General features: G+C 45.8%; 1 protein-coding gene across 1 annotated transcript in view; it reads right to left on the bottom strand.

The window, feature by feature from the left end:
- ITGA10 (integrin subunit alpha 10) overlaps positions 1-12,294 on the bottom strand; it is a 69,671-nt gene that overhangs the window by 21,644 nt on the left and 35,733 nt on the right. The window contains exons 12-17 of the mRNA XM_081968600.1: positions 10,465-10,613; positions 9,181-9,324; positions 6,077-6,280; positions 4,167-4,297; positions 2,602-2,768; positions 1,627-1,769 (exon numbers count right to left, since the gene is read on the bottom strand). Coding sequence (XP_081824726.1) covers positions 1,627-1,769; positions 2,602-2,768; positions 4,167-4,297; positions 6,077-6,280; positions 9,181-9,324; positions 10,465-10,613 — 938 coding nt within the window. The remainder of the gene's footprint in view (positions 1-1,626; positions 1,770-2,601; positions 2,769-4,166; positions 4,298-6,076; positions 6,281-9,180; positions 9,325-10,464; positions 10,614-12,294) is intronic.

Genomic DNA, 12,294 nt, shown 5'->3' with positions numbered 1-12,294 from the left:
GCAACTCAAGAGCAGGCCAGGGATGCTTTGCGAGTTGTCAATTTCAATTTCAGTACAAGACTAGGTAACATTTTCAGTGGGATTTAGAGGATGTCAGTGTTCTTCTGCTTATAATAGCTCCCAGGAAGGGACCTTGGAGGTCTTCTAGTCCAACCCCCTGCCTAGGCAAGAAGCTCTGTAACATTTCAGACAAATGGCTATCCAACGTCTTCTTAAAGACTTCCAGTGTTGGGGCATTCACAACTTCTGGAGGCATTTTCTGCTCCACTGATTGATTGTTCTAACTGTCAGGAAATTTATCCTTAGTTCTAAGTTGCTTCTCTCCTTGATTAGTTTCCACCCATTGCTTCTTGTTCTACCCTCGGGTGCTTTGGAGAATAGCTTGACTCCCTCTTCTTTGGGGCAAACCCTGAGATGTTGGAAGACTGCTATCATGTCTCCCCTGGTCCTTCTTTTCATTAAAAAAGACACACCCAGTTCCTAATGGGTCAGATGTGGGTCACATCACATAAGGGATTTGTGATGGGCCTTGTGATGGACAGGTCATGTCAGGTGATGGTCATTGGGAGGTGAAGTGCTGGTTTTGTATGGGTGGCATGGGTTGATTGAGGCCAGAGGTAGCATTCAGCCGGTTTGGACTGGTTCGGCTGAACCAGTGTGGAAATCGCAGGTGGGCCTCCACCCCCCACCCTTCCGCCCTACGCCATCCTATTTAGGCAGGTTGTCAAGCTGCGTGCATGCTTGCAAGCCCCACACACTAAAAGCATGTACGCATGTGCTGCCAGGGCGTGTGTGAGTGAAGTGCGCACATGCTCTCACATTTGCAAACCAGTAGGGAAGGTAAGCGAATACCACCCCTGGTTGAGAGTCGTTGCCATTGTTTGATTGGCTAAGTGATTTGAATTCTGAAGGGTTCAAAGTCTGATTGTCTGTCGATGCGCCCGCTGAATCAAATTGATTTGTGGCCTGCCAGGCTTCGATGAAGTGACGTGGCAGGTGGTCGCGTGGCCAGTGATTCTTGTATTGCTCCCATTGAATCGGTGCTGTTCGGTGTCAGTGTGAGCAGAGAAATGTTTGCACAAGCTTGGGGAAAGAACCACCACTTCATGATTTATAGTATAATATATTATAGTCTAATTTATAGCATAGTGATGGCGAACCTATGGCACGGGCGCCAGAGGTGGCAGGCAGAGCTAACTCTGTGGGCACGCATGCCATTGCCAGCTGGCCTTCTGGTTTCTGGCCTGCACATGCGCTGCGGGCCAGCTGGTCTTCACGGGTGACGGAGTGACGGAAAACGACCTGAAAAACAGCCCACAAAAGGCCTGGAAACCCCCCAAAGAGGCATGTGTGTGTCACCCAGCTGGCCTTCAGGTTTTTGGTGCCCCAGCATGTACCCAGGCACAGGCATGCATGCACATTCTGGTTTGGGCACTCGGTGCCGAAAAAGTTCGCCATCAATTCACATGATTTCATGCTTAGGATTCTTCAGCTGAGGAAGAAATTCCTTTCGTTGGAAAGAAAGAATTCTGAAGACAGATGGCTACAGCAGACACATACTATGTTCACAGCCGCTTTTTAGCCAACCAACCACGTCCCACGTAGAGAAACCCATGCCACACTCACAATGACGTGGAAGCGAGCAGTTGAGCACGCCGTCCTGCCCACGGTGGCCCGAGTCCTCTTCTGCAGCAGCTTTTGGGAGCTGCTGTCGAAAACCGCCCTCGTGCGAAGCTTCCTGTCATCCAGAGAGATGTTGTATTTTATACCTAGGATCAAATGGTAAAGACAGAGTGGTGCAGTGGCCGAGAGGTGGCGCTCTCGCCTCACAATCAGGAGGCTATGAGTTCAATCCTAGGTAGGGGCAGATATTTCTCTCTCTGGGCGCAATGAACAGGTGGGTCTTAAGTTTCTGTCGGAAGGAGCGGAGGTTGGTAGTAATTCTAATATCTGGGGGGAGGTCATTCCAGAGGGTTGGGCCCATCACAGAGAAGGCTCTACTCCTGGGTGCCGCCCGTTGACACTGCTTAGTGGACGGACACCCGGAGGAGTCCTTCCCTGTGGGAGCGGATTGGTCGCAGGGATGTATGGAATGAAGATGATGATCAAATGATAAAGAGAGTTTCTTTAGTTTGGATGGGGGTCCCTTTGGGTCACACATAGGTCCTGTTGCAGCCTATCCAGAAATTTCACAATCACAACATTGTATCAGACCTACAGCCATATTCTTTTTGGATCTTTGGCTTGCACTTTCCATTATTCTACTATGCCTTTTCTATGGTGGGAAAACGGGAGGGGGCATCATACGGAGTTAGATGCTATGTAGCCATAACAACATTCTTTCTAGGAAGCCAAGGTCATCCTTTGTCTCTGCACCGCTGCACCTGACCGGAACTGGATGGGTGAAAGCTGTCAGCACGGCAGTGGAAGATTGGACCATGGGATGGACTTGTGGATGTGGGGGCAAGATCATGAACTTTCAACTGGGTGGGGAAAATGGGGAAGCTTTCAGATTTGGATGGTCCCAGATGTGCCAACATGGCTCTCTTAATAAATTGGGACTTTGAGCAATACTTTGCCTTGGACTCTTGATTTACTTACTCAAGTGGCTCTCCCGGGGACCCAGAGAGCGTGAAGAGACGCTGAAACAGAAGTTGGCTGTCACGCAGAGAGATTCCTTCCCGTTTTTCTGGCAGTTTTTCTGGATCACGTTGATGGAGGCAGGGTTAACTGAGATGGATGCATTGATCTGCACGATTCTCCTGGATCTGATTCATTGCCAACAAAAAATAATTGTTAACCGCAAAGGACATACCGGCTTTGACAATCTAAGCACTGTAATTGGGTACAAACTATTGCTATATTACTGCCATATTGCAGAGTGCTTCACTATTGGAAACTTTAAGATGTGTGGACTTCAACTCCCAGAATTCCTCGGCCAGCATGTTCCACTAACTCTGGGGCTGGAGAAGACTCCTGCATTGAGTCCCTTGGACTGCAAGGGGATCCAACCGGTCAGTCCTAGAGGAGATCAACCCTGGCTGCTCTTTAGAAGGCCAGATCCTGAAGAGGAAACTCAAATCCTTTGGCCACCTGATGAGAAGGAAGAAGGACTCCCTGGAGAAGAGCCTCATGCTGGGAAGGATGGAGGGCAAAAGAAGAAGAAGGGGACGGCAGAGAAGGAGGGGGCTGGATGGAGTCACCGAAGCAGTCGGCCTGAGCTTGAATGGACTCCAGAGGATGGTAGAGGACAGGAAGGCCTGGAGGAACATTGTCCGTGGGGTCGCGAAGGGTTGGACACAACATCGCAACTCACAGCAACTCTCTCTCTCTTTTCTCTCTCGCTCTCTCTCTCCCTCTCCCTCTCGTATCTATCTATCTATCTGTCTGTTTGTCTGTCTGTCTGTCGATCTGTCGATCTGTCGATCTACCTATCTACCTACCTACCTACCTACCTACCTACCTACTTACCTATCTATCTCAAGTACTTTTGCCACGTACGGAGAAGGAAGGACTCCCTGGAGAAGAGCCTCATGCTGGGAACGATGGAGGGCAGAAGAAGAAGAAGGGGACGGCAGAGAAGGAGGTGGCTGGATGGAGTCACCGAAGCAGCAGGCGTGAGCTTCAATGGACTCCAGAGGATGGAAGAGGACAGGAAGGGCTGGAGGAACGAAATCCATGGAGTCACAATGGGTCAGACACAACATCGCAAATCACAGCAACTCTCTCCCTCCCTTTCTCTCTCTTTCTCTCTCGTATCTATCTATCTACCTACTTACCTACCTATCTATCTCAAGTACTTTTGCCACCTAAGGAGAAGGAAGAAGGACTCCCTGGAGAAGAGCCTAAAGCTGGGAACAATGATGGAGGGCAAAAGAAGAAGAAGGGGATGGCAGAGAAGGAGGTGGCTGGATGGAGTCACCGAAGCAGTCGGCCTGAGCTTGAATGGACTCCAGAGGATGGGAGAGGACAGGAAGGCCTGGAGGAACGTGGTCCATGGGGTTGTAATGGGTCGGACACGACTTTGCAACAATTCCACTAGTTGTTCAATATCAAGGTCACTCTTGTCCCATGGCGAGCTGCCATGCAGCAATTCTGCACCAGCATAACTCACCCGCCCCTCTGGATGGGATTCCTCTTCCCTGGCCCTCCATCCAGCCCCTTACCTTAAGACCACTGCAGCATCCTGAGCCCCCACAGCCAGATCCACCAGGCCATCCCCATCCATGTCGATCTGCCCGTCCAAACTGCGGCCGAAATAGCGGAGGCCCAAACGAAGCGCTATGGATTCGATGCGCTGCCAAGGGAAAAAAGCAACCATTTGGGGGGGGAACAGCCTTAGGCACTCGTGGCTGCCTTTTTTTAGAGCAGCGGTTCCAAAGATGAGGACTTGAGGGGGGGGGGTGTCCTAGGCAGGAGGCCCCCGTATGCTTAGAGACATCATGTCTATTGTCCCGTGGGCATATGCATCAAAAGAAACTCCTGGGGCATTATTTTACGAAGGGTATGACTTACTGCTAGATCCATGTAGGCAGAGTAGAAGCAAAGCCAGTTCTGAAGTTTACCCTGCGTAGTACAAAAAATCACCCTTTTTCTTGTAAACCCTCCAGACTTATACCGTATAGGGCCGTGAGATCGCGAACCTATGGCACAAGAGGTGGCAGGCAGAGCCCTCTCTGACGGTACGTGCACCATCGCCAGCAGGCACCGGAGAGCCAGAAAACGGCCTGAAAATTGGCCAAAAAGAAAGCCATTTTCCAGGCCCTTTCTGGTCTTTTTTCAGACTGTGTTTTTGGCCGTTTCCGGGTCCAAAAACGGCCCAAAAATGGCCTGAAAACGACCCCCAAAACAGCCTGAAAATGGCCCCAAAAATGGTCAAAAGATTGGCATGCACATCGCCATCACTGGTATAGGATCTTTAGGGGAGGTGTACCGTGGCAAAAACAAGACACCAGCAAGTAGACAATTCTTTGGAACCTCCCCTGATAAGAAGAGGACGGGGGATGGCCCATATTATTCCGGATGGCTGCTCCTCATGAGGAGACAGCAGGACCGTGCTGGTGAAATTGGCCATCTTGCTCCCAATTGAGGGGGAGACTTTTAAAGGACACTAAACCCCACTTTCTAATGGACTTTTTGAAAATGCCCAAATCCATTAGAGACCTATAGAGGTTTGAAAAGCCTTCATCGGGTAAGTTTTCCTTCACCTCTGAAGAAAGAAATAAGTTTAAGAAGTGAAAGAATTTGAAACAAATGTTTTTTTTAAAAAACCCAAGTAATATATTTGGATCTTAGAAAGCTAAAAACAATTATAAACCAAGTTAATAACCTGGTTGTTAAGTGAATCTGGCTTCCCCATTGGCTTGGCTTGTCAGAAGTTCTCAAAAGGAGATCACCTGACCCCAGGACATTGCGACCGTCATAAATAGGAGTCTGTTGCCAGAGTGCCTGAATTTTGATCACGTGACCATGGGGTCGCAACTGTGAAAATCGGTCATAAGTCACCGATTTTGAGTGCCGCTGTAACTTTGAACAGCCACTAAACGAACAGTTGTAAGCCGAGGACTACCTGTACTGTGCAGAATTAAGTAAAGGTTCCCCTCATACATATGTGCTAGTCGTTCCTGACTCTAGGGGGCAGTGCTCATCTCCGTTTCAAAGCCGAAGAGCCAGCGCTGTCCAAAGAAGTCTCCGTGGTCATGTAGCCGGCATGACTCAACGCCGAAGGCGCATGGAACGCTGTTCCTTTCCCACCAAAGGTGGTTCCTATTTTTCTACTTGCATTTTTTACATGCTTTCGAACTGCTAGGTTGGCAGAAGCTGGGACAAGGAACGGGAGCTCACTCCGTTATGCGGCGCTAGGGATTCGAACCGCCGACCTGCCGACCTTTCTGATTGACAAGCTCAGCGTCTTAGCCACTGAGCCACCATGTCCCCCCACTGTGCAGAATGATGGGAATTGAATTCGCTCCATTCAACCAGGTTGGAAGACTTTTGCAGATACATAGCACTGAATTAAAAATCCTGTTAAAGCGAAAGTAGAAATTGAAAGTGGGAGATGCTGACGCTCACTCACCTGTTTGAAACGTGGCAATACAGTTGTACGGTAGCCGTGGTACAAGTAGACTGCCCCCTGGTGGTTGTCCTCCAAGGGGGCACCCACAACTACGTCATTAAAGCTGTCGTGATTAAGATCCGGAACAGCCAGGATGGCATAGCCAAAGCGGGCATCCTGAGTTTTAGGGTCAGGAAGGAGGGTCCCATTGAGAGTCAGCAGTGACTTCAAAAGAGAAGGAGAGAAAGAGAGGGAAACGCGTTTAAAAGTAAATACATTCCTTTCGTATGTCTGCGTCCACTCATATCAGGAAAAGAATTGTTTTTGCGTTGCCAGACGGATGTTGAGATTGGTTGTGGGTACACACACACAAGTGGGGAAAAAACCCTCACTTTGTAGTCTCTCCATATGTTTTATTTTTTATTCCCTATTTATTTTAAAAGTTTATATGGCCGCCCAACTAGACACAAGGACAGTTTTCCCCCGCATGCCATCACTTTGCTAAACAACTAATTCCCACGACTGTCAAACTATTTACGAGACTGTATTACTATTCTTGTTTTCATCCTTCCTATTCCCTCCTAGCTCCTTTTCCACTTATGACTATAACCTTCTTGCTTGTATCTTTACAGTTTATATTGTTTTATTTAGTAGTATGATTTTGATTGCTTATCTAGCATCCTATGTGTCAGGCCTGTAGTTATATTCTTTTTAGGATGTTTGGCCTGCCACACTTTCTTATAATTTTCTATGCTGTTTCAATAGTGTAGTAGTTGGGAGGGGGGAATAGAAAGGAGTAGGATTGTAGAATGGATTGTTGACATTCTTTTGTAGAAGCCAAGGTCATCTTTTGTCTCCGCACCTCGACACCTGGCCGGAAGAAGATGGGTGTACATGCCAGCGTGGAAGATGATGATTGGAATATGTGATGGATTTGTGGGTGTGGGGAGAGATCATGAACTTTCAACTAGGTGAACTTACAGGATGTAATTCAGAGTTGAAATTTCCATAGCCGTACTAACATGCCTGCGGAATAAATTGCACCTTAAAGGATGTTTTGCCTTGGACAATGATTTATTTCTGCATGGTATTTAGAACCCTAACACTATGACTATCACCAAGTGTTGTATCTTATGATTCATGGTGAATGTATTTATGATGACTGATCATGATTTATCACTTATATCTTTAATATACACTGAGAGCTTATGCACCGAAGATGAATTCCTTGTGTGTCCAGTCACATTTGGTCAATAAAGAATTCTATTCTATTCTATTTTATTCTATTCTATTCAGAATTCTATTCGGAATTCTATTCTATGCAGAATTCTATCCGATTCAGAATTCTATTCTATTTATATTCAGAATTCTATCCTATCCTATCCGATTCAGAATTCTACTCAATTCAAAATTCTATTCTATTCTAGTTTCTGTGTCTGTATCTGTTTGTTTTTATTTCTGTTTCTGTTTCTATTATTTCTATTTCTATTTCTATTATTTCTATTTCTATTTCTATTTCTATTTCTATTTCTATTTCTATTTCTATTTCTCTCTCTCTCTCTCTCTCTCTCTCTCTCTCTCTCTCTCTCTCTCTCTCTCTCTCACACACACACACACACACACACATACATCTCTCTCTCTCTCTCTCTCTCCTCTACTCCGGTATCTATGGGGATTCTCAGTCATCCAGGTCCTGGTTGTGTCAAAGGTGCTTTTTCAAGAGGCAACTGTTCTTTCTGGGTTTTTTTCTTTGAAGACGTTTTGCTTTTCATCCAAGAAGCTTCTTCAGCTCCAACTTCAACTCTGACTCTCCCCACTCTCCAGCGAGAGAGCTGAAGAAGCTTCTTGGATGAAAAGCAAAACGTCTTCAAAGAAAAATGTCCGAGTATGCACAGCGTGACTACAATTTTGAGACAACCCAGGAGTAAAATACAGTACACGGAGGTTTTGTCTTTCAAACAGTGGTTTATATCCAGGACTTATATATACATATACATGTCAGGCAAATACTAGGCAATCAATCAATCTTCAACTCTAAATGGAGAACTACAATGTGTGTGTTGTATTTGTACTGATAAATAAATAAAGGGAGACTTTATAGATCTATTTCGAGCTAATTAGCTCTCATCAGCTAGCCATACCCTTACTGGGATTTGAACCCGGGCTGTCTTATATCTTAGGCAGGAGTCTTAGCCACTAAGCCACGGGTTCTCTTCCTTATCAGTTGAGCCAGGGAAATAGGTATGTATTTGTGTTACAACCCCTGGTATGACTAAATATGGGAGGAAGGTCACTACTCCCTCTTTCTGTCCTTTGGCCATGCAGGCATGGTCTTCTGTGATAAGCCGAAGGACAGAAAGAGGGAGTAGTGACCTTCCTCCCATATTTAGTCATACCAGGGGTTGTAACACAAATATATACATATACATATACATATACATACATATACATATACATATATATACATATATCTTGTTAAAGTGGCAGTAACCCTGCTGACTCATCCTCACGTCATCATCTCGGTGTCAGGCCTGTAGTTATGTTCCTTTTAGGATCTTTGGCCTGCCACACTTTCTATTATTTTCCTATGCTGTTTCATTAGTGTAGTAGTTGGGAGGAGGAAATAGAAAGGAGTAGAATTGTGGAATGTTTTGTTGTCATTCTTCCTAGAAGCTCAAGGTCATCTTTTGTCTCCGCACCTCGACACCTGACCGGAAGAAGCTGGGTGGAGATGCTAGCGTGGAAGAAATGGATTGGGGCACGTGATTGATTTATGGGGGTGGTGATAGATCATGAACTTTCAACTGGGTGAACTCTCAGGGTGTAAATCAGAGTTGGAATTCCACAGAAGTGCTAACATGCCTGTATGATTGAATTGGAACTTTAAGGATGATTCTGCCGTGGTCTCTGATTGATTTCATGCATGGCATTTAGAACGCTGACACTCGGTTTACAGGCTTACAGCAGGTGGGCAGCTATTAAATCATCATTACACTGACAAAAACAAACAAACAACAACCAAGAAAGTCCAGTTGCCTCTTGAAAAAGCACCTTAGGGTGATTCCGGGTGGAAATAAAAACCCAATACAAACTCCGATGAACCCCTGCCCCTCAACAGCACTCACCTGGCCAACTCTGTAAAGGTAAACACACCCTATCTCTTTGTTCTGTGGGCCCAGGTACATGGGGGCAGCCACCAGCAGGACATCTGTGATGCCATCCCCATTCACGTCCACAGGGCAGACTTCACTCCCAAAGTAGGAACCGATCTGCATGAGACAATGGAGACTACGTCAACCCTGGCAGATTCACACATGTTTTCTTGCCACTGTTGTTAAGTTAGCCACATGGTCATTAAGTGAATCTGGCTCCCCCCCCCCCCCGCTGCCATTGACTTTGCTCACCAGAAGGTTGCATGACCCCGGGACACAGTGTTGTGGCCTGCCAGCGAAGCTGGTGACAGACTCAGACAGTGAGGAGGTTGGGGAGGAACCTGGAGTCTGGGGAAGGCTCTGAGGAGGGCTCTGTGTCGGAGGCAGAGAGGGGGCCAGGGCAATCTGACAGTTATCAGCTGCCTTCGGAGTTGGGTATCAGTGGGGCAGAAGAACAGCTGGAGCCTGTTCCCGATGTGTGCTTGAGCAGAGTTTCCAGGCAAAGGGAACAGCTAAGGAACAAGGGCCGACTCGGGAGTAAAAGCACAGGTGGAGAGTGAACGGCCCCTCCCAGAGGGAATAAAGAGGAGCAAATGGGGAGTGGAGTTTGCAGGAGACAATTAGTTCGTTTCATTAGTGTGAAGATTTGTTCATGATTCCAGAGACTCCTTGCCAAGTATTTTCCGGTACAGCACTTGGAAGATATCGGCCTGGCAGCTCTCCAAGCCTGATAAGGTCTGTGGTTGTAAATCCACCCTTGAAAGACTTGTTTGCCGGGACTTTGCTGGATGTGAACGAGAGGAATTCACGTGAGCTTCATCAAAAGGGGTTTTGCTGGGACAAGGAGTCTGCTTCGTGATTTTGCGAAGCCTAGCTCAGAACACACAGCAACCGTCCTAAATATGACCCAGTTGTCAAAATACCCAAACGCAAATCACGTGACCATGGGGATGCTACAACGGTCGTAAGTGTGAACGATGGTTGTGTCACTTTTTTTCCGCAGCCATTGTAACTTCCGTCACTAAGCAAACTGTTGTAAGACGAGGACCGCCTGTATTCAGCAGCCAGAAAATCCAGACACATACACGATATTCTCACACACCATTCATGCTGCAACACTGCTAGATGGTCACAAAACACACACACACACACACACACACACAGACACGGGTTTTCTAGCACCTCCCACTTCTGTTGTAAACGGTTTCTGCTAAAAAAGGTGCAATGATTGACATTTGCATTTTGCGAGTCGCTTACCTGGTCCCCCGTCAAGGCCTGAGAGATGGATACGTCGCCATCTCCGTCCATCTCAAAGAGGATGACTTTCCCCTTGTGCTGGAAACGGGGGGCACTGGCCAGATAGAGCCTTCGACCACTCCGGAGTCTGATGGAAGAGACGGTGTAGCCTGAGAAAGGGAAAAAAATGACAAAGAAATTCTGGTCTTGGACCATGGATCTTATTTTTAGAACAGTTGGAAGAGACCTTGTAGGTCATCTAGTCCAACCCCCTGCCAAAGCAGGAGATCCTACACCATTTCTGACAGATGGCAGTCCAGTCTCTTCTTGAAAGCTTCCAAGGATGAAGCTCCCACAACTTCCAAAGGCAACTTCTGTTCCATGGGTTGATTGTTCTCACTGTCAGAAAATGTATCCTTATTTCCAGGTTGAATCTCTCCTTGGTCAGTTTCCATCCATTGCTTCTTCTCCTTCCTTCAGGTGCTTTGGAGAATAATTTGACTCCCTCTTCTTTGTGGCAACCCCTGAGATATTGGAAGACTGCTATCATGTCTCCCCTAGTCCTTATTTTCATTAAACTAGACATGCCCCAGTTCCTGCAACCGTTTTTCATATGTTTTAGCCTCCAGTCCCCTAATCATCTTTGTTGCTCTTCTCTGCACTATTTCCAGAGTCTCAACATCTTTTTTGTATCATTGTGATCAGAATTGGATGCAGTATTCCAAGTGTGGCCTCTCCAGTGTAGTATAAAGTGGTGCTAGCACTTCTCGTGATCTTCACTTGGGAGTGATTGTGGTAGATAACTTGGCACAAGTCTTTAAAGTAGAGGATATAAGAGCATTTTGAACTGCCTGGAATTTAAAACATCATGTTTTAAGTGAAAGTACTTCCAAGATGATCGAAAAGGGGCATTTTACATTCCAAACAGCTGTTATGCATGGAACGATTATTTCAAAGTCAAAGTGCATTCAAATTAGTTCAAATTCAAAACATTTTTCACAGTGCTTTCTTCCCATGAATTAGAATCCAAAGAAAAAGAGGTTTAGAAGAGCATGTGGTACCTGGAGGAAATGGGGAATTATAGCCCAACAAAGTTTGAGAATACAAACTCTCTTTATGTTTTTAGGGGTAGTTTTTATGCATTTTTAAATTTTAAATTTGAACTTTAACTATTATTGTACAGTAAATTATATGTTACCTCCTCCAGTCACACCTATATCTATTTTTATATTTATATTTATGTATATTTATTGTGTTTTTAATACGACTGTACGCCGCCCCGAGTCCCTTCTGGGAGAGGGTGCAGTTTAGAAATCAAATAAAAGTTAAAGTTAAAAGCCCCTTACTGATTTTAGGTATAATAATAATTCCTTTTTGTGAGAAGGGAGATTTTAAGCATAGTTTTACAAGTTAATACTCCCCCTCCCCCCAAATAAAGCCATAATAGACTCAAAGTATTTTCCTTGTATACAAATGGCCATAAAAAACCCTTCTTTGCTTAAAACCCCTCCTGGGCAATATCTAAATATTGGATTCTTTTATTACCTTTTAGAATGGAAGAGTTGTTACAAGCTCAGATAGGCTTTAAAAGAAATACTGGAATACACTTGGAATACGGCATCCAGTTTTGGTCACTACGTTACAAAAAGGAAGTTGAGACTTAGGAACAAGTGAAATGAAGAGCAACTAAAATGATTAAAGGCCTGGAGACAAAAACATACAAAGAACCGTTGCAGGAATTGTGCAGGTCTAGTTTGATGAAAGAGACTAGGGGTCACAGGATAGCAGTCTTCCAGTATTTGAGGGGCAGCCACAAAGAAGGGGGGGTCAACTTATTTTCCAAAGAATCTG

Source organism: Natrix helvetica (assembly GCF_964273705.1).
Source record: "Natrix helvetica genome assembly, chromosome: 16".
NCBI classification, from domain to species: Eukaryota; Metazoa; Chordata; class Lepidosauria; order Squamata; family Natricidae; genus Natrix; species Natrix helvetica.
The sequence above is the reverse complement of the archived record's forward strand: the minus strand, read 5'-3'. Positions and strand labels throughout refer to the sequence as shown.